Source organism: Lissotriton helveticus, chromosome 11 (assembly GCF_964261635.1).
Source record: "Lissotriton helveticus chromosome 11, aLisHel1.1, whole genome shotgun sequence".
Taxonomy (NCBI): Eukaryota; Metazoa; Chordata; class Amphibia; order Caudata; family Salamandridae; genus Lissotriton; species Lissotriton helveticus.
In genome coordinates, this window is record NC_136072.1 from 944,465,978 (window position 1) to 944,489,186 (window position 23,209).

At 43.7% G+C, this 23,209-nt stretch overlaps 2 protein-coding genes across 3 annotated transcripts in view; one reads left to right on the forward strand and one right to left on the reverse strand.

Moving 5' to 3' along the window:
• Window positions 1-23,209, forward strand: part of TTC28 (tetratricopeptide repeat domain 28) — a 1,211,014-nt gene that overhangs the window by 1,068,424 nt on the left and 119,381 nt on the right. The window lies entirely within an intron of this gene.
• Window positions 9,877-11,684, reverse strand: LOC144792044 (death-inducer obliterator 1-like). The gene is given in 2 exon segments (XM_078666899.1): window positions 9,877-10,553; window positions 10,556-11,684. Coding segments are annotated over 2 exon segments (1,806 nt in total).

The window sequence follows — 23,209 nt, forward strand, 5'->3', positions numbered from 1 at the left end:
AACGTTAATTTCTCAAAATCCACTGGAGCACATATATTGAGACCTAGCAAAGGCACATCGGGCTACCAGTCCCTACAATTTTGCCAAGTTTCGTGCAAATCCATTCAGCCGTTCGGGCTAAAAGTGAGGCCAACCGCCCTATGGAAAACTCAATGTTAAAAACACGTTTTGGGACCCCCCTTTTTTCTCGGCCCCCCCTTGACGAACCCCCCCCAAATTTTCAAGGGCTGCTCAGAAACAAAATGTGCCATTTTCCTGAAAATTTCAGCCAATTCCGTCCACAAACGCCAAAGTTATTAGACATAGAATTTTCAAAAATCCCATAGAGAAAAAATCCTAACTATATATACCTACTGGCGACCGCCAGTAGGTAATATATCAAGAAAATAACTCATAGGCAGTTAGCACAATAATAATCACATAATAAAAATTCATTATTTTCTTTAAAAACCTGAAACATGACGAAAAAGATACAGTTTTTAAAGTCTTCTTTATAGCCAGAGTCAAGATGAAAAAAAGTCAGGAATAAACTCCCTTATTTGTATTTCGTAAATCCCTTCAACCCAAACAATTGTTTTATGCAATATTATTAACATATGAACAATGAGAGCAGCTCCAAGATTGGTTGTTGGTGTTCCCCTGAGCAGGATTGAAGTCCTTCCTTTTCCTGCTCGAGGACGCCGATATGGGGAGAGAAGTGCCGCGCCGGGGGAGTAGTAAATATGGTGAGTTTGGTGCTGTCGCGCCCCACCATGTTTTCAAAGTTGTAGTCACCACTGATTTGCCTGCCCACTAAGGACAGCCAATGCTCAGGAATGGTTGGCTGAATTGGTCCCGTTGCAGCGCTCACCCCATCAGTAAAGGTTATGCGCTAAGGTGGGAGCAGTAGCCGCAGCACCAGAATGCTGTGTAGGGGCAGAAGAGTGGTTAAGTGGGAAAGTTCTGGTGGCAAAAGGGAACTTTTGGGAAACAAAGGAAGATATAAGTTAGTCAATATAAGTGACAAGTTGCAAGGACCCAATGGAATTTCTGTATATGAAAGGGATTTTTCAGTTTTCTTAAACAAAATAATAAATATAGTAAGCACCACTTGTGCCTACAGCCTCTGCCTTCTCACCCACTCGCAATTTATACACCTATTCCTCTTAATAAATTTGACTTAATTACGCCTGTCCAATCTCTTATATGTGATGCTTGTAAAAGCAGTGTACCGTACATGCAGCTTAAAAACATCAGCAGCAGTCGCTATTACCAACATATCCCAGTGCCAATTAATGGGCACAACAATTTATGGCCACATTGGGTGACTAATTAAAAAAAAATCGAATCACAACTAAAAGAAGGTCACAGAAGTGAGCACATACGCATATATTTATGCCTGTACGTGGTTGCTGAAATGGATACAATGTCACATAGGTTCATTGGAAAAAAATATTATGAAAAATTAGCTCCTTGTAGCATAGTCTACAGAGTTTGTGTGAAATCACAACACAAGGTTTTCTCCGAAGAGATGTGCTCTATTCCCGAAGGTATTTAAGAATTTATTTTGCACTCACGGTGCTGCACTTTACAAGATTGATGATGATTGTCCGTGCTGCGTCTGTGGAATATTGTGATATGGAGTTTTTTTTAAAAACATTTTGAGGCAGGAATGTAGGCTGTTTTTCTAACACAGAGGTCAAATAGCTAGCTTTGTTTTACACCATTAGGTGGCACGTGGAAGATGCTGACAAAATGCCCAGAGCGTGAGATTTGTCCTTGTCCATGCTTAATTTTGTTGTTGCCCTTTTCAAGTTGGATGGGTTGAGTGTTGTGCTTCTCATGGGAAATACTCTGACCAGGATTGATGTCCAGCTGACTCTAGCACAAGATAAACTACATATTTTTTTGTTGGCTGGAGGAAGTGTAGAGTGGTAAGGCTCCAGCTGTTTGTTGTAATTAATTAGTTCCGCTCGCCAGGCCTTGACCATAGGGGAATGGTCCCGGCCCCATACACAAGCCCCTCGGCATGCAGAAATGCCACCTCGGCGAGTCTTTAAGTTTAACAATATGTTCCAATGATAATAGTGACTGCAGTGTTTGTCCAGTCAACTGCGAACCGTTGTCTTGGATACTCGCAGTTAGTATTAGTTTTGGCGTGCACTGTAGTTGCATAAGGAAAAGGGAGGGTGAGGCGCAAGCTGTGCACGTGTATGTAAATGAATATAGAGATTTTGCATAAAGCGTCGCCGTTAGCTGCACCCCCCGTTTCTCTCATCGCCTCCTGGTCCCTGCTCATACCCCCTACTGTCGTAACATCTCTCTTGGATCAAGGATTTCTATTTCACGTGTTGGATGTTTGGCTCTAAAGACCAACCACCGTGTTGGGAGGTACATCAGAGGGTTAGGTAACCTTCTGTAAGAATCTCTGCTAAATCTGTAAGTCATAAGTTTGAATCCTGGCAGGCAGTAGCGAGAACTGGAGAAGGGAATCGTCTTCTTTTACTGCTCTTGAATACACTGATGTAGAATGCCTAAATCAATTACATTCTCTTGGCATTGCTTAGACTCTAAGGCAAGCCTGAAACATGTTGAAAGATAAAATGTTTAAATTCTTTCATAATTTTCACCCTCTTTTTATTGTTCCCTTAAGTTTCCCTATTGAGTTCCCTTTGAGAAGGGGGACAGCCCATTGCTATGTGTGTGTTATACCCAAGTCCGCAGCTTTGACGGCTGAATCCGTGCCACCAATTAGGATGGTTGGGAATCAAACAATGTGGCAATGAGGAAAATGCTGGGAGTAACGAGGATTACCAATCATAACCCTCACTTCCTTCTTGAAGAATTATGAAAACAACACTGAGATTGCTACCACTGCAGCTGCCTCAGTCAATAGACCCCACTGAATAAAATGCACCAACATCAAGCAAATTATACTCCCAAATGATTTGTAGTGCTTAAAGATGAACATTTGCGACTAGGAAATCTAGTCCTCAAGCCCTGGTCTATTCTGTTATGTTAATTTATTTTATAATGCACACAAATCAACCCGAGAGGGGTATCTCAGTGCACACAGGTTGCGCATCATGGACATGTAAAGATACAAATTAGAACAGTGCTGTTTTCAATAATTCCCTAAATTTGCCATGCTCAGTCCACATACAAATATGCAATGGCCGCTCATTCCAGTAGGAAGGGGCAAGGTAGAAAAAGACCTGCCCCCAGTTCGAGACCTTCTGACCCGGGCAATAGTAAGTAAAGGCTTGTCACTGGGTCATAAAGGTCTGACTGGACAATAATGCTTCAGTTTAGCATGTAGATAGCTAGGACCATTCCCCCCAGAGATCTGAGGGTGAAGCAACAAATATTTATATATTGAACTGGCAGCCAATAAAGTGAACGTAGAAGAGGGCTGGTTACAGATGAGATGGGCTGTCGTGTTCTGAACAACCTGCAACTTGCAGAGCAATGTTTCATTAGCCAAAGCCAACAAGGCGTTGCCGTAATCCATAAGGTTAATAACAAGAGCCTGCACCAAAGTATTCCTCACCGAGTGTGGGAGAAAAGGAATGACTTGACTGAAAAGCAGGTGCCTCTAATAGACAGAACTTGTTCTTTCGTAGTAAGAGACTGATCTAGGTGGATGCCCAAGTTCTTACCTACCTGTTTAGGAGTCGGACCCATGCTTAGTTCAGGGGGCCACCAATCAGGGTCCCAAATCTGCTGGGCCTTACCGAACAACATAATCTCTGTTTTGTCGGAGTTCAACTGCAGACAATTCTCCTACATCCAGGCTGCAATAGCTTTCATCCCATCTGAGAAGCGGTCTTTTGCTTTATCCAGGTCTTTATCAAAGGAGATGATTAGCTGCATATTGTGAGCATTGGACGGTATTTCAATGCCAGTGGCTTTGACAATCTTGGCCACTGGAGCAAAATATATATAAAAAAGTGTAGGGCTAAGACAAGAGCCTTGAGGCACACCCTCATCCAGCAACATGGTACAAGATGTACATGTACCCAAAGTGATAGTTTGAGTTCTATTGGTTAAGAATCCATTGCAGTGCTGTCCCATGTTTACCAATCTCCTGTAACCTTCGCAGCAACCCGGAATTGGACACGGCAACAAATGTTGAAGACAAGCCCAGCAGCACGAGCATAGATGGTAGATGTGCATCTAGAGAACATTTGATGAGATCTTTGACAGCTAATAAGGTAGTTTCAGTGCTATTAAGAGGTCGGAATCCGGATTGTGACAGATCCAAAAGCGTATTGACCTCTAGATATTCCATGAGTTGGTGGTTTACTTGTCCCTCCAACAGCTTACCCAGCAAGGGCATTAGCGAAATAGGCCGATAGTTGGAAAGATTGGTAAAAGCCATATTGGCCTTCTCCTGTATCGGCATGACCTGTGCCACTCTCCAGGGTGAGGGCATTTTCCCGGAATTAGCTGAAAGATTAAATGATGAGCAAATTACTGGGGCTAGCTGATTAGAGAAAGTAGCACAGATCCTCGGACGACAAGTATCCAGAGGGGAGGCTAGTTTTGCTGGTGCATGTGTTTTCTGGATTGATTTCAGTGAAAAGGATTGACATTTTCCAAAGCTAGTGCCATCATAGGAGGAAGGAAGAGTGAGGTTTAGACCCTCACATGCCTGATCAGATAGGCTGGGGAAATTCTGATAGATGATAGAGATTTTATCCTCAAACCGGTTAGCTAATGAATCGCATAATGCCTGAGACGCATGACAATCTTGAGAACAGGCACGTAGATTAGTAAAAGCTTTGAGGACTTTGAATAACTCTTTCTATGAATTACCATTCTGCTTGCTTTGATTGAAGAAATAGGACTTCTGGGCTTTTTTAATATGAACATGGTATGCTGTTAAAGATACTTCATAGTCATCCTTATCCTGTGGTTTATTAGATCAATGCCAACATCTCTCTAGTTTTTTACAGGAAGCATTTTCAGTTCTTAATTCTGTTGAGTACCGGGGACCTTGAGAGCCATGTTTAGAAATTGGGTGAATTTTGAAGGGGCAATCTTATCGAAAGTCGAGTTTAAGGCATTATGATATTCCAGTAGCGCTTAGTCATTGTCAGAGTTAGCGATGGTAGTCATAGCGTCAAACTCTTTGGCGAAAGTGTTAGGAGAGACTTTTCGCTAATGTTAACATATTATAGTGGGATGTTGCTGTCCTGCAAATATCTACTTATGGATCTTTGGGCCAGGAAGCACTCAACCCCCTGGGCACTGAGCTCACACCTAAGGGGCTCATTTCAAAACTTGCCTGAACTGATGTTCGCTTGGTAACAATGCAAAGCAATGGGCTCAGGGGCGGCTCTTCCACGTGGGCGTCGGAGCATCGCCTCACTGCTTTCTCGTAGAAAATACCATTTTACGGTTCTGCTTCTCGCACTGCGAGAAAGCAGAAGAAGGGTTTGCCTGGTTGTGGCGGGCGGGTGGACAGGTCGGGAGGAGTGGGTAGCCCAATGGTATGCGCGCTGACTGTTTAGTCGGCCCCAGGGCCGACCAAATCAGTCATAGCACTCTCTGTTTTCTTTATGTAGGCTGCTGTGCAGCCTGCATGAAGAAAACAGCCTCCCCATAGACCCCTGTAATGACGAGTCCTAGCCAATCACAACGCTGCCATTGCAGGGTGGTTATTGGCTTAGGGAAAGAGAGGGAGTGTGCCTGCTTCTGCTTCCTGTGAGCAGAGAGCAGGAGGCGCGACACAGGAGTCAGGTTCCAGAGGCGAAGGTAAGTTTTAAAAAAATGTAATTAAATTAACCCCCACCTACTCCCCGCGCGACTCCCCTCCCCAACCCCCCACCCGTGATTCATGCCGGCCGCATGTGAATGGGCTTAGAATGGCTGCAGAAGGCTCTTCTGTTTTTAATTTACCTCAAAATTAAAAAAAGAGGGCGCTATACTGGCATGTAAGTGTGGACTGAGACATCTGTAACAACAGCTCACCAGTCATCCAAAAAACGTACCCCTTGTGAAACATCAAATGTAAATGTAAGGAAAAGCCACTACTAGTATATAGGACTGTGGAGGAGAGGATGTGTCTGTTTGTACATTTAAGAAACCAGAAGTACTGTGGCACATAACAGACAATACATGATGATAATAACTTGTTTTCACATATCGCTTCATACCACACTTCTGCCATTTGTAAGGATTGTAAATTACAGGTGTCATTATTAAACCATTTAATATGATTCATTAAACAAACCTTAGAAGGGTGGAAACAGATGGCCTTGCAAGGGTTCAGACTGTTGTCCTGACAACTGGATGACCGCGGTGAGCATTTAGCTCATTGATTCATCTTGTTAGAATTCTCATCACAAGTAATTAGAAGTAATCACACATGCCTCAAAGATGTGATTATAACTAAAAATAAGATAAATCTCTGTAAAAAGGTAGCCACTCCCCCAGTGTTCAAATTTGGAAACCTGCAACACTCGCTTTATGATCAATAAGCCACCTAGAGAGAACTTCTTTTTACAAGTGGTTTAAGAACAGAAAATCTTTTAATTATCAGGAAAACACGGACTATGCTTCCCAACCGTCTTCTAGCAAGGTGCAAGTCTTGGATGGTGGCCCACTGAAAATTTAGAGTGGTGAGTCTATCCCTGTAAAAACCTTCCATTTGGAAATCAAGAAAAAAAGACAGAGAACAGGAAAGTCGAGGCCAGCTTAAGCAAGTCACATAGGGGCACATTACCAACAAGTACCGATAATTATCGCTAAATAGGCTTAGCGACGATTTTTTTAATCGCTGCCTATCGTTGGATATGTTAGCGGAGAAAACATGCTATTAGCAACGTTTTTCTCCATTGTGCTAAAATATCCAGCGATAGCGGCGAAATGCGTGAATATCGCTGAGAATACAGCGATATTCACGCATTAGCGACGAAATGCTCTTAGCCATGTTATCCACCTCCCATTGGATAACATGGCTAAGAACTGGTCTGGGCAGGTGTTTGTATTTGGAGATATTCACGCTTAGCGTGAATATTTCCATCGCTACGCCTGCCTTGCTAATAGGCGATAGCGACGTTAGCAACTGCTTTCAGGTTGGGTACACCTACTTTGCATGTCATTAGCGATAAACATCGCTGACATGCAAAGCGGGCCCCAAACCGCTCGCTAAAGCCTAAAAGCTGTCGCTAACATCAGTTAGCGACAGCTTGCTAATAGGGTGATAGAAATATCGCCGCTTAGCGGCCGAAAACGGCCGCTAAATTGGCGATAATTGCCTATCGGCCCCCTTGGTAATATGCCCCATAGACTGAAAATGCAAGCCCTTTGCAGTGGCCACCAATCCGACTGATGGACAGCCCCAGCCACTGCCCTGGATATCCCTTATCTCACTCCACTGATTCTGATTAGTCAGAGGAAAGGGGTGCAAGTTGAGTTCAAATCTAGGCACCTTGCTAGCTGCTGCTGCAGCATGTGAAACAGGGTGGCAGGAGCAGCTCGTGCAGTTAAGAGTGGTGGGGCGGGGTGGGGAGAATTCAACAGATGACCCTGAGGGAAATTAAAATAAATAATTAATTTTCCCTCGTCATTGTCTGCTGAATCCCCCCCACCCTACCTCACCACTCTTACCTGCATGGGCCGCTCCTGCCGGGCAGCCATGACACATGGCAGTGACTAGGACTAGGACTAGGACTCCCTCGCTGCCCTCCTTCATAATGTTGAAATGAACCTATGGGGTCAGGGGATGGGGATGGAAGGCATGCAGGAGACCCTCGAGCCAGGGAATTGACAGGACATCCAACACCTGTACAAGAACCTACGAAAGGAAATCATTGTGGCAAATTCCGAACTCCTCAGCACAAGCCCAGTCAATCAATCAATCAGGAGTTCGTTAAAGCGTGACTACTCACCCGTAAGGGTCTCAAGGCGCTAGGGGTGGGGGGGGATTTGGGGTGGGTGCAGGTTCCATTCCATCAAGGAGGGGGTCTGTCGAAGAGCCAGGTTTTGAGGTTTCTTGCGAAGATGGGGAGCGATGTTGTCTGTCTGAGGTGGAGCGGAAGGGCGTTCCATGCCTTGGCCGCGAGGAAGGAGAAGGAGCGGCCTCCCGATCTGGTCTTTCTGGTGCGGGGGACCACAGCGTAGGAAAGCTGGGCTGATCGTAGGGTCCTTTGGGGTGCGTGGAATTTGAGTCGGCTGTTCAGGTATGCTGGTCCGGTGCCGTGGAGGGCCTTGTGTGCGTGGGTGAGCATCTTAAAGGTGATTCTCGCCTCGACGGGGAGCCAGTGGAGTGTGCGCAGGTGCTGGGAGATGTGGCAGTGTTTTGGCAGGTTGAGGACCAGTCTTGCGGCGGCGTTCTGGATGTTCTGTAGCTTGCGGATGAGGTTTTTGTTTATTCCGGCGTAGAGAGCGTTGCCGTAGTCGAGTCTGCTGGTGACCAGGGCGTGAGTGACTGTCTTTCGGTGTTCGAGGGGGATCCATTTGAAGGTCTTACGAAGGAGGCGGAGGGTGTGGAAGCAGGAAGATGAGACAGAGTTGATCTGGCGGTCCATTTTGAGCTCGGAGTCCAGGATGATTCCCAGGTTGCGTGCGTGGTCTGTGGGGGTTGGCGGGTTTCCGAGGGCGGTGGGCCACCAGGTGTCACTCCAGGCGTCGGGGTTTGGGCCCATGATGAGTACTTCTGTTTTGTTGGTGTTTAGTTGTAGGCAGCTGTTTTTCATCCATTTGGCGACGGCTTCCATGCCTTCTTGAAAGTTGCGTCTGGCGGTGTTGGGCTCGTTGGATAGGGAGAGGATGAGCTGAGTGTCGTCTGCATATGACACGATGTTGAGTCCGTAGGTTCTGACGATGGGGGCAAGTGGAGCCATGTAGACGTTGAAGAGCGTCGGGCTGAGGGAGGACCCCTGGGGGACTCCGCAGGTGATAGGTGTGGGGTCCGAGAGGAAAGGGGGGAGTCTGACCCGCTGCGTCCTGCTGGAGAGGAAGGAGCAGATCCAGTCGAGGGCCTTGTCCTGGATTCCTGCATCGTAGAGTCTGCGTATTAGGGTGCGGTGGGAGACTGTGTCGAACGCCGCTGATAGGTCGAGGAGGATGAGGGCTACTGTTTCTCCTTTGTCCAGTAAGGTGCGGATGTTGTCTGTTGCGACGAGGAGGGCGGTTTCCGTACTGTGGTTTTTTCTGAAGCCGGATTGGGAGGAGTCGAGGATGTTGTGTACATAACCCTCTCCCCAGTGGGGGAGAGGGTTATGTAAATCCGTATTTGTAAATCGCAAACTACTCACCCTTTCAGATCTCAAGGCGCAGGGGGCCATTGTGGAAATTAAGTGACCTATTGCCCAGAGTCACATGATGCTGAGCTGAGCTGAGCTGATGCTGGAGCTGGGGATTGAACCATGAACCCTGTGCTCCTAAGTCAGCTGCCTTGGCTGCTACACCACACCTCTCTATGTAATAGTTCACAGGTCTCTTTCAGTCCCTGCTGAGGATGCCCGCAATCGTGCAGCACCAGTAGACTCATGCACTGACTCACAGGTACTCTGCACTTGCGCGCCCTGATACAAGACCCGTCGAATATATACCTGTCCATGGCACACAAAAAACAGGGCAAAGGGTGAGAGTTGTCACTTGTTATGGAAAGTTTAATTGAGGAAGGGGGAGGCAGAGAGGATCTATGGAAAGCACAGAAATAAATAAAAAAAAAATTTTTTTTTGCAGAGTTTTATATAGCGCGAACTAGACCCGAACCGAATCAGGTATCAGAGCGCTTTACATAGCACCAGTTACGTTACATGAGGACACACTTTCATTTTAGGCATGGGGAGATTAAGTGATTTGCCCAGAATCACAGGAGTTTTTTTTTTGGCGTCGTTACAGAGACTCGAACCCAGATCCCCAGATCCGAGGTCGAGCGCCTTAGCCGTTAGGCCAACCCCTCTCCCCTACAAAAGCATGTAGTGTTGGAGCTACGTGCTTTGTAGGTCTTGTGTAACTTTCCCTATTAGCCATGAGCTTCCTCTTGTTTTTTCTTTGACAACTGCTATGCTTACCTGGTCCATCAAATGGTAAAAGTTTGGATGGAATGGGATCCTTAGCACTCAAAGGGATCAGGTAGAGGTCCTTGATGTGCCTGTTGTTATTAGCCACAACACCAAATATGCCACGGCTACTAAAATAGGAATAGAGAGAGATGTATGCAACCTCTTCTTCCTCTGTGGCAGGCTGGAAGCGAATTAAACACTGCTCCTTTGAAACAGATGATTTCAGTTTGCCAACATAATCCCAGACGGTTTTCGGCGAAATCCTCCCACCAATGTGAACCGTATCAGGCAAATCCTCATCAAGATAGTCAAAAGACCCAGATACAGGGTATGCTTTAGTGACAAACTTGGCTACATTCTGCATGTTAATGAATCCTTTCCATAGGGCGCCAAGACGGGAGAGAAAGAGTGAAGTGTCGCCATCTTGAGGGGACCGGGAGCCTCCAATGTTGAGATTCAGTGAAGATGATGGCAAATATCTGGGATCCAACGATGAAGGCTTCATTAGAATAGATTTAGGAACTGGAAAGGTGGTTGAAAGTGGTTTTGCATTTCAGGTTTTGTTTCTTCTACAGCAACCTTGTCTCTTGCTGGGCTAGCGGAAGGATCTGGTGCAGGGGTCACGGTGGGAGGCAGACGGTTCAGTGCAGTTCTAGGGTCTCTCCCAGACACTGTTACAGTGGTCACCACTCTTGCAGCACTAGTGTCAGGATAGAAGGATGACTGCATGGGGAGAGAGGATTCATCACTAGTGGCACCCTGTGTGGTGGAACCTTTTTCTACAGTGTGCTCGTGGGATGGGTCGCTTGAAGAAGTAGAAATGGTGTCTGCAGTGCCAAGCCCCTCCACTGTAGGCTGTCCAGTAGCCATGGATTCAGTCTTCATTCTGAAATCAGACTTGTGTTTCAACTCAGTCTTTTTGGCAGGAGCAAACGAGGTTTTGGATCTTCTTGGTGCTACGTCATCTTCAGAAACGGATATCTGACCTGTACAGATTTTGCAGTTCAGGTCAAAAAGATGTGCACGATGCTGATTTGTTGTATCATTTAACATGCTGCTGAAAATGTCTGGAAGGACTGGGCGGCTTTTCTCAGGAGCGGCAGGTTTTGCAGGTTCCAGCGGTTGCTCCGGATCATCAGAATCAGAAACTGGTGGTGAATCTTCCATATTTGGTATGGTCTGAGTGCTGTCTGAGCCTTTGTGTTCCATATGAGATTTACTTTTGGAATCTGAAGTAGGTTTAGCTGTTCTGGACTTCCAAGACGATAAACGTTTCGATATAAGCTCTTCTGGTTTCAATCTCACTAGTTTCGACAGGGAGATTTCTTCACGAAGGACCCGGTGGAAAAGCCCCTGATTCTTAGGATCCTTTAGATTGAGCATGAGGTTGCGGTATTTGCTCTTGTATCGGCTGTCCGTTTCTCTAAATAAGCTAAACATCTCCTTCTCGATGTTCATTGCTACTTTAGCAACTTCATTTTCAGCCATCACTAAATCATCACTATCACCAACCCTTTTCCATAAAATCTCCTTTAGGGAACGCCGTATATTCAGTCGCATTTGCAAGTTAGGCTGCGGGTGACTGGGATTTGCTGCAGGTTTTGCTGATGAGCTTGAAGTGGAGGGACCTTCCACCCTTTTTGAAGTCACTGCAAGGCCAGCTGCAGAAGGAGACTCTGCCATTTTACCAGCACCCACAGGAGAAAAATGAAGAACTATATAAAATAGAAGCCTCTCACAGAGGTTGATGGAAAGCTTTGCTTTGCACTAATTCTGGTGCAAGTTTAGGGGTCTATCAAGCACTCTATGGTGATTTTTTATTTCTAACTGAGGCCTAACATTAAAATTCAATATATTTCAATAATTTGGAGCACACTAGGCTCTACGGGGAACACAGTGTGCTTATGTTTCAAACCATAAAGGTTTATTAAAGGATTAGCAGTTACAAATTCAAATAATCGAATGAGTCTTTAATGTGTGAATGCATGTGTCAATGTATAATTTTAAGCCATTATAGATCTCATAAACCAAGACAAACTATTATAAAGCTGTCTCAAAAAGTAAGATAAGTAAAATCAGCTCTCCCATACAGAGATACCCTATACCCTAGGACAGGGCAGGGTTCTGCTAGTAAGACAGGAAAGAGGTGATCTGAAAGGCATCTGAAAATCATGTGATCTCTCGCTTGCTCAACATTACCTTAAATCTCACAATATTAACATTTGATACACCTGCGTATGGTTTCCATATAATGAGCCAATGTGCATGTGGATAACTAAAAAAAAGTATTTTCTGAAGCTACTACACAATGAGACGTCTTTAAACGACTTCAAACTCACAGTTATCTGTAAAATAACGTGCCACATTGTACCAAACTGTACTCTCGAGGTGCTTTGCAACAGCTCCTTAGCATTCACCTGAGAATAGAAATCCAAGGGCACATTGAAATGGTACATGAGAAGTCAAACACAGCTTTTCCTGGAATTTAAAAAACCCCCACATGATATGAAACTAGATAGCAAACAGACATAAGCCCTTTAAAAATCCAGGCCTACTTATCTATTAGGCATACCTGCCAACTTGAAGAACAATCTCGTGATGTGAGGAGGGGACGTGGCCTTGAAAGGGGCGGGGCCTCATGCCTAGAACTCCCTATGAGACACTTTTGAACCCCCACCCCGGCCCCAAGCTCCCTCATCTTCAAAATAAATAAAAACCTTGCTGAGGCTGGTGCTAATGTGGATGTGAGCAGTTCAAAGCCTCGGAAAACGAGGTGGAAAACCTCTAGTTACAGTGGTTTTCAGCTTGTTTATCCTGCCACTGTGTGATATCCGTGTAATGGAAGCCAATATCGTGAGTCACACACACTGTGGCACCGTGTGAGTTGGCAGCAGGTATGTTTAGGTACATCTTAAAGTTAATATAAATGCAAAACCTATAATAAGACAAGTATCTCTACCACCAGCCATAACTCAAAGAGTAAACAAGGTGACAATGAGGGGGTGCTTGAATTCAGCCAGCAGTGGGAGAGGCAGTGAGCTGCAGTGCCATAAACAGAAGTTGAAAATTCCAGGATGTAATAACAGACCGAATATCCAGATGGATTCTCCCCTTCCAGGTATTAATGGGTTTTACGCTCTGCTTTTCTTTCCATTTCTTCTCTACCTCTTTCCTTTCTTCCTTTGTCTCAGTTGTCCCCCACCTTCCTTCTCCCTCTCCCAACCCTTGCTTCGTCTCTCTGATGCACACACCCAGGCTCTGAGGCCGACACATCGAAGAACTCGGAGCGGCGAGATTTATGCAGCTGCTTCAGCTGTACACCAATAAAAAGAGCATCTTAGAAAATGGATAAATTCAAGGCTTCATAGATTCGAGCATTACTTTCAGGATGAAGCCAGCTCCGCTGATTAGAACAGTCTTCTGCTATAAATTCTTTGTCTTTAATTATCTTAAGGAGGGATGTCGGTGTAACAGTGCCACCTGCTGGTAACTAAAAGCACAGCCATTGCTTCCATTGCGAAATTGTTACCCTTGACTACTGTATCTGAAACGTAAGAGGAGATGCATTGGGAAATAGGGTTTACCGTTCACTGGCATGTGGTAATCCTGGAAATACCGGTATTTGCTCAAAAGACCGTGATCCCATAAAATACCACGATGACTCACAAAATGTACACAAATAAATACTGTAAGGCAATGACAGATCAAAACAGCAGGGAGAAACATGATTGGGCATGAAAGCACGTCGTAATATTAGAAATAAATCTTTTTGCGTCAATGTTACATCCTAAAAGAGCCACTGCGGTAAGCATTTCCTTCACGTACTGTGGTATTATTCCGTTTCTCTATGCCTTTATTGTATTTATCAGCTACAAGCAGTGCTTAATTTGTCAACATAATAATAATAATAAGTGCCATGGCTGTCATCAGGAGGTTTCTGTAGCTTGTACCAAACATTCCCCCTGCCCTGCTGCCAATGAAAGTAACAACAGAACTATTAACCATCACACTCCTACATGTTTGACAATTCAGACTGTTCCATGCCCCCAAAGCTATAAGTATGACGTGGGCGGCAGGTAATAGACATTTAAATGTATATTAACAATTGACTGCTGTTGGGGTCATCTCTACATAAGAGACAGTGCCTCCTTGTGGCAGACTGTCACAACTGCCGGTGTTGACAATTAAGTGCCAGTGCTGAGCACCAAACACCACCGGCTCAAAGTAAATACCGATGTGAAGCATTCCTTCTTTCCATAGCTAGGTCTGCACTATAGAAATATGTGTAAGGAATACAATAAATAATTACACAGAGCATAGCAGAACTGCATTGCAGGCATGGAAAACCTACTTCAGTGGAAACTGTTCTCAAGGAATTCATTTTCCATTCAGATGATAAAATATCACAGCAATCAATGCATCCTGCTTGACTTAAGCAAAAATTAGGTGAACAATAATAGGATAAGGCCCTTGTTCATTTCAGGCATTTAAAAATTCTGACAATTTCAATGTTGCAACCCACAGTACAATAATGTTTTTCTTCCTCACTTCAGCCAAAGTGAGCGTTATTTATTATTGCATAGTATTTTATAAATGTGCACATTCAAAAAAGACATGAGAACAATATATTTCCTGTCACTGTATCTAAATTATATACATTTACGTATTTGAAAGTGAACAATAAACCCCAGTGAAATAACCATAACCAAACCTATGTGACTGATTAATATAGTGCAGTTGAAAAATGTGAAAAGATGGTTATTGGTACATAGAAGAGGAGTTGCAACATTGAAATTGCCAACATTTTGATATGCCTTAAATGAACTTGGACCTTATCCTATTATTGTTCACCTCATTTTGCTTAAGTCAAGCAGGATACATTGATTGTTGTGATAAATTATCATCTGAATGGAAACTGAGTTCCTTGTGAACACTGTTTCCGCTGAAGTAGCACTACCGGGTCACAAGGACATTTGGGTCCCTCTTGTTTTTGTGAAAAAAGGCATGGAAAACCAGCACTGAGGCTTGACTAGAAGGCTTTAAGAAAGCTTGTAGCAGCACAACAACAAAATAAAAAATGTTTGCTTCCACATACAGTGTATCTATGAGAATAAGAGTTTAATGTCTGAGGATTCAATTTACTTTTGAGATGTAACATAGTCCCGGATGCATTATAATGCGAGCACTCCATAGCATGTGAATTGATACACAGAAAAGCCAGTAATTAATCAGGTACCAATTAGTTACCACCCTGACTTGGTAGTCAGTAACTTTTCAGTAGTTTGTGGCTGGGGTTAGGGTTGCAAACCATTGATGCATTATATATCTATTCGGTATTTGGTAGGAATGCTCACAAACACACCCCTTCCATTTACTGAAGTCTGTAAAACTTTACAGACTCCTGAAATGCTATTAGTACATACGAAAAAAAGCAATTTTTTCAGTTTCAAACTCCAATTCGTTGTATTTGTAACCATGAACAAGGTTTGCTCATCTGGCCCTGCTCTTATTACAAGTGGGCGATTAAATTGCGATCCCTGCAATGGTGCAATGTGACAACATTCATACCCTCCGTTAAAGGTTAAAGGCCCGGTATTTACCAGGACATGCAGATTTTGCTGCAGTAAAGGCCAAATTCTATGTGATTCCCCAGAATGTCAGCGTAGTTGATAATAATTTCATCCAGTGAATTCTCACACCTTGGTGCCAGATTTGAACAGGTTTGATAAATAGGGCACCCAACAGGGGCCACTCATAATCAAGCCTTAAGATCTGATACCTGTTTTTTCTTCACCTATTTTATTATTTTTCCGTCTTTTATTCCTGGCTTTCATTTTCTTTTTGGAGTAACTACATCTCCCCTTTTAAAACATATTTTCTTTCCTTCTTTCCCCGTTATTCACCCCGTTTGTCTCTTCTCCTTTGTGTGTGTGTTCTATTTTTTTTCTTTTCCTCTTGTCCCTCTTGTTTCCCATTCAGCCCCCTCTTATCCCACTTTTTTCTGTTTGTTTCTTTAAATATTTTCTTTGAGGTCTGCCTTGCATGCTTTCTTTTGTGGGCCACACCTCTTTATTGCCTGAAACTGTTTATGTAAATAGTTTTTTAGGTCTCGTCTCCATTGCAGATCATGCGCTGCTTGCTGGCGAGAAATTTTGTGAGCAAGGGATTTCAGGAAAGGGCTTTAAGGCCTGCCCCTCATTTCCACTGGCTGGTGTCACTGTTAATGCTAAACGGTGGCCTGCCATTGGAAATTAGGGTTTCTTGTGGACGCCCTTTCGCCTCCGATCCGACTGGGTCGCCTGCTTTGCTGCTGTCGCAAAGCACTTTCTTATCTTTATGGGGCCATGTGTTTCTAATTCACACTAATTAGAAGCACATGGCCCCATAAAGCTAAGAGATCGATGCTTGTTTTGTAGAGCAGTTATAGGTCAGCCTTGAAATGTAATGTGGTGAAACCACGAAGTACAAGGTAGCATTATCTCCAAAACCATTGGTCTCACAATTTACAGGAATGAGAGGCCTCTTTATCATTTTTTTCATGCGTTATTTGATAATGTATCAATTCTCCACCGTAGAGTTCGACGCTGGTGTTGCACTCAGCGGCCTGTAAAGTTCATTTCTTTTGGATAGCCCATCGCACTTTCCTCTAGGTAGTGTTCTCCCACAATGCAGTATTTCTCCTTAGCTGGTGGTCTTTGTGTTGTCCGTGTATGTTGAAATGCAACCTTTGAGAAGGCCAGATATTCCCTCAGCACAGTCCCTTCTTATGTCAGTCCTGCTCTCCATATCCGGGGGCGCTCGGAGGCGCATGCACATTCCCTTTAAAGTGCTGCTTGTTTTTGCTAGGCACACACTGTGTGCCAAGGGAATTCTAGGACAGCCTGTTTGCACATAATATGAATGCAAACATTTGTTGATCCACGGTGCTGAGCCGTTAAACGACATCTGTTCTCTCCACACCGAAGGTCAGTTGTGCGTTCAAACCTTAAAAACGCACTAATGCCAGAAGATTGTTAACAACAATGTTAATGTCCATACCCTGTGGGTCATAAACGAAGTGCATGTGCGATACACGGGGGCATAGTATACACGGTCAACCCAATCACAATTTGCACATGCATAAATAGCTGTTCAGAAGCTGAAGATCGCTGTGTGGGTGAGGGAGGAGCTATGCTGCTCTTGTTCCTCTTAAAAGCGTTCCTTTTAGGAGAAGCTTAATTTTTATTCCTAACGGTTTTAGTAAATAAGCTCACAGAAGAATGCTGGGATCTGTTTCCTTGTCACCCATTTTACAACGGAGGAGATGTGTATATATTTCTGTCTGGCGGTTCAAGATGGACTCGGTTCAGAAGTGGCAGGCTGCTCTAAAACATTTTAGAATCAACCAATGTCAGCTGAAGTGCAGTTGCTGAGCCCGTTACAGCTCTATTTGCAAAATGTATTCAACTGTTATGAGGCGAGTTAACAGGAACAAAGTGTGAAAACTGTGCTTATAGGTTTATCAAGTAGCTGCCGTATCGTAAATAACCACTAGATGCATCTTAAAGCAAAGATGCGCCACATGAATCATTGTGACTGTATAGCGCTGTATTTTTCTGTTTGCTTATTTGTTTTATTTATGTCTTTCGTTTTGCTAGCAGGGAGACTGTTGGTTTGAAATAGAAGAACTACCGCATGCAGGTACACGGTTAATGCACATTTATGGTTTAAATCTTTTATTGAGTTTTCAAAACAGGAAAAACATACAGACCACGCTTCCCCATCAAATGAAACAATGCCGAATTCTTCCTGTTTAACACAAATGAAAGCGTATGGTAGTGAGAATAACGACAATGCAAGACTTGTAGAGTCCTTGTGAAGGGGAAACATTGTTCAACCCCCCCCCATTATCAGTGCATTAAATCGTTTAAATGGTAATGCACATTTAAACGACTTAATGCACTGATAATGTCTGCTGACGAATCCCCCGTTTTTTTAATATCTTTTTTTAAATTCTACAACACCCCCCTAAACTCCCCCCCATTTAACCCTATGTTCATGTTTTGGATGCACTTTGTAATGCCCACTCAATGCAGAGACGTAGCCAGGGTGCGTGACACACAGTTTGGTGCTTACTTTCCCTCCATGCTAAAGAACAATAGATGTTTCAGCACCCAGGCTAATGTGCTTCATAGCTAAATATATAATGTCCCAAAGGCGAGACCGATTGCATGGCAAATGCTTGTTTTTTGTTCTGATAATGGCCAGTGGAATGGTGTTTTTTGGTTGAAATTTCTGTACAACGTCGGTAGGACTGGCTTAACGCATGTGTGTCTGTAAATTGTATCTGTATATGAGAGTTATGACTTTGTGGTTATTCTCTCACCTTTTGCTTTTTATAACCTAAGTAGCACGAACTTTTGTGTTGTGATCAGCACTTCGAAAACTCATTAACGATTTGACAAAACATTTTCTAACTTTTTTTACTTACAATACATGACATTTACATAACCTAAACAAATATGGTGTTTTATAGCATTAACTGTTAAATCCTCAGACTTCTTTACATTTCCTGTCACCCTCTGAACAACACTGTGTTATGATCTAGATTAGAACAACAAATAGCTTTTCCTTTTATATTTTTATTGATTCAGAAATTCGATTTTGTCTTCTGATGCTATCCCGGAAAATGCGAGGCGGGGGTTAAAACTCACTAGAATCTCAGCTGCTGCAAACCTCCAGTATGCCGAGAGCCTGGTGAGCAGTCAGTAGGTACCCTGTGTAATGATTGGGGCTACAATGTGGGTGCACCGCTGGTCAAGCTGGTCCTTGTTTCCTGCTTCTGAAGCAAGTCCAAATTACATAAAGTTCCTCCAATGGGCTCACAGATATCAAGTGCAAAAGAGGAAAATGAGAATCAGCTAGGTAGTCAGATAAAGATGCAGGAGAGCACCAGACCAGAGAGACCCGCATATCATCTAAGGTCGTGAAGGAATACTCGTGTTATAGGCAGTGTTTTGGGGGGTTCTGTACTAGTTTTGCACTGCACTCCATAGCACCTCACCTTTAGCATTTGACTTTCCTACTCACATGCATGTATGAATGTGGTTTTCCATCATGCACCATGCATACTAACTATATTTGCCAATCTTTTAGTTTTTACTTTTACACAGTGCCGCTTGCACTCTCACTTCATTTCGTATAGTCTTTGCCTTTCGGACAATGCACACTGAAGCATTCATTATTTCTATGCAGTCTTTCAATTAAATCAATATTTGGTGTTTTGACCACTTTGGAGCAAAGTAACAAAGCTCTAGAGGGTGGACCCATCTATTGGGATCCCATCAGGTATCAAAGCTCTGCTGCATGGTTCTCATTATATCTCTAGAGAATGCTGGACCTGCTCCCAGGTGAATTAGTGCGATCTTGTCATCTCTTGGATATTTGTGTAGGATCCTCACCCATAAGAATCAACGGTGGCATGCTTCATCATCGGACCCACACCCACTACACCTAGAGTGAGTGGGGGGATCAGTGCATTTTGTAAGCTGTGCACTTAAACTAAGAATGTGGGATAGTTGGTTAGTTAAAAATGCCTTCTGGAGGTCCTAAGGCAAGGTTAACAACAGTGGGATGTCTTAGGAGTATGAAAACCCCAGACATCAAAAGCTTGACATATTTTGGCCTATGTAATGCCCCATGGGTCAGTAGGCTGTCTTCAGGACCAAAATATGTGCAGTATTCCTAAGAAGTGTGGCTGCAGAATCCAAGCATTCATACTTATGTAGTCATACAGTATAAATGAAGCATGCACACAACCATACAGACCATATTAGAACCTTTTCCTAGTCTATGGTCTATGTCCTACATAATAGTTAGGCTCCATAAGGTTGTGGTGGTGGGTTATCCCTGAAGTCAAACATTTGTCAAGGGATTTCATCCATGTAAATGCCTACTCAGCTCCCTGCACACCTAGCATCTGGTGGGGAGCTGAGTAGGTATTCACACGGGCATTACATACATTGAGCCCGCCCACTCACACTAGGTGCAGCGGGTGTGGATGTTGTGGCCGTCATTTTTAAAGGTGGGATGAAAAGGAAATGGAGGAGTACATAATTCATTAGAAAAAGCAAGATCGAGCTTGATCAATAAGTTGATCAATTTTGTTCCGGAATCACTGTGACTAAAATGAGTTTGGTCATTGTCATTAATATCCACCATGCCACAAACCCTATTTGGGGGAAAATGACAAAAATGTGTGTTAAAATCACAACCCCACTATAAAACGATTCCCTTCCCTTAACCACAACATAACGTATCCAGATCATGTTCATGTTGAGATAATACATTGATGAAATCAGATAAGGAGTCATTATTATGCAAATTAACAGCTATAAAGTTAAAATTGTGCAACATTTCCCAGACGGTAATTTAGCAGTATGGTGAGTTAGACTGCACTCTGATCATGGGATAAGGCAATTTATTCAAAACGAAGATAGCTAACCGGTGGGTTAGATCTGCCAGAATTGGTTGACACAGCGGGTTGATGGAATGTCTTAAATCAATTGATGTGGATAGGCTCTATTGCCCAGGTCTTCTGAAAACAATGAATATAAAAATGTAAGTATAAAATCCGTCCAAGGAGTAAGTAACACCTTGGAAAGTAAATCTGCCACATTCCAAAATAAAATCACAGGTGGGGGGGGAGGGTGCCGGGGGAGGGCTAGAGGTGTACGACAAACTACACTAATTGGAGGGCAAGATAAAGAGGAGCAAGGCGAGGCCACAGGGCTTCCGTCTTAGAGGGGGATGACCCAAAGCTTATAGATATGGAATCGCCCGGAGAATAGATCTTCTCCATTCTGGCTGACTGTCAATCAGCGTCATCCAGCGCCATTAAGAGGGTAAAACCATTATGACTGATAAACGAGGGGTGGAATTCGACAGGCCATGCCGGGCCAGTACCAACGACTGAACCTAGCTCCTCCTTGGAATTCAAGGGACAATAAAAATATCCCAATGTGAGGGTTATCACATGATGGGAAGGAAAAGATGGTAACCTGGATCTGGTTCAATTCTAAAATTAGTTCTGCCAAGCAGGGAGATTTAAAAACATAACTATGCAATCACCTGGAATAGATTTGATGTCCCTACCAATGGAGGTAATTTTTCTTACCCTTTTTAGATACTCAAAGAGGGCCTTAGACAATCAAGTTTTACTTCGCCCCCCCACACCTCCCCCCCAGTGAATTGCTGTGTTTCCGGTTGTGTGTTCATTTGAAAACATTTTGGAGCTAAGTTGCACATTTGGAGAAGGTAAAGCTATGTTAGTGGCTGGGGCAGTAACTATACCAGACACAAATGCAAGGTGAATGCGGTGAGATTGTTAGAATGCAATGTTAGTGTGTTAGATAGGACAATAGAGTAATAAGCCATGTTTGTACTCAAGTTTTATTGTAAGGTAGGTATGACATTAAACTGCAGCATTCCTAGGCAGCTAGCCATAGTATTTTCAACTGATGGTAATCTGGAAGGCAACGAATCTAATGATGATTTCATTAAGGTTCCGAAGACTGCACAGGTATAAGTAAATGGTTAAAGTCCTCAGAATTTACCACATAAGTTATAGTGGATTTTCCCCTTTTAATGCCAGGCATACAAAGCTTAACAACAAACCTCATTCCAACCTGAGAGTTACTAACTAATGCTTCCATTGGAAGGGGCTGGCATTTTCCTACCCTTCACAGGGGGTGAGAGATCGAATCAGGAGGAGAAATAGGAATAGCGTCTGCATTGTCAGACTACACACACCCATTGGTTGGTGTACCCGTGATCATGCCCTAAGAACACCAATAAAATGAATCAAAGCAGACATCAATACAGTACTTTTAATGACTCCTGATGTTTGGTGACATATCACCAGTCTCTCTTCAACCAAAGTGATCTCTTTGTCTATCGAACCCATAGCACTCATCAAAGGGCTCATTATCGACGTACAAGGCTTACCCTGGGGCTTGGAAGTGGGCAGTTTTCTTTTAACCATGATGTTAGGAGGATGAGATTATGAAAACCAAGAGAATAGGCTCAGCCCAGCCTCCTCCGGGCTCAAACGGGAGCAGATGGGCCCGCTCTTGGCCCAGTCTTTGCCCTGGCTCCACCCGAGTGCGTCCCGCCCCGTGTGGAAAATGAAGATCCTTTAACTCCACCAAACTGGCACATTGGAGAAGTGCCCTGCTTCCTGCTGCCTGCAGAGGATGAACTCTGGGGTCTGTGGTCCTTTCTCCCAATGTGCGCGTCCCACACCATGGGGAAAATAAAGAGCCTTTTAGTGCGCCACACTGGTGCACTGCAGAAATGCCCCGCCCCCCACCTCCTGCTACCTGCAGGAGATGAACTCTGGGGTCTGTGGTCCTTTACCCTGATCTGCGCGTCCCGTGCTGCAGGAAAAATGCAGAGCCTTAACCTGCACCAAACTGGCGCACTGGAGAAGTGCCCCGCCTCCTATAGGAGAGGAACTCTGGGGTCTGTGCTCCTTTCCCCCTCTGCATGTCCAGTTATATTCAAAATAAAGTACTGCGGTGTCCACCGGTGGATTATTAATGTCTCACAATTTATCATTTAAGCTGCATTTACTGAAAGATAGAAGTGGGTTTTCCTATGACCTTCACAAAATGTTAGGTATTTTTTTCATAGATATTAAAAAGTCTTTGTTAGGATTAAAAAGGCTATCATGTCATTCTTTTCATTGACAACATCCCTTAAACACAGAGTCCTGTGCAGCATTTGGGTCACTGTGATTGATTCTCGCTTCCACATCCTCTAATGTGTCATAAAGAAAAGATAGGAATCTACATTAGAGATCAGTCAAATGAATCAAATTTATATTGAATTTTGTGGCAGGATTTGCTATCTTGATTTATTGTGATTATATCAATGGTTCCTTTTTTAAATGGCTTGTCATTTTTCGTACATTACAGAGTCCCTCGAGCATGTATGGATTTAATTCCACAACCCAGGATCTAGGCTCAATACATTTCTATCTCTTATCATAGTTGTTTCGACTTGATGTGTGTGCTTCATATTAATCCAGTCCATTTATGAAATCGTAGTAAGGTTGATGGGACTTTATATTAAATAGCTTATTTTTTAAACTCATGTGTATCAGCAGTGTCCTGTTTACCTGTGAGCCTGCAGTCCTCTATGCCTGCCGGACCTATATTATGTTGCAG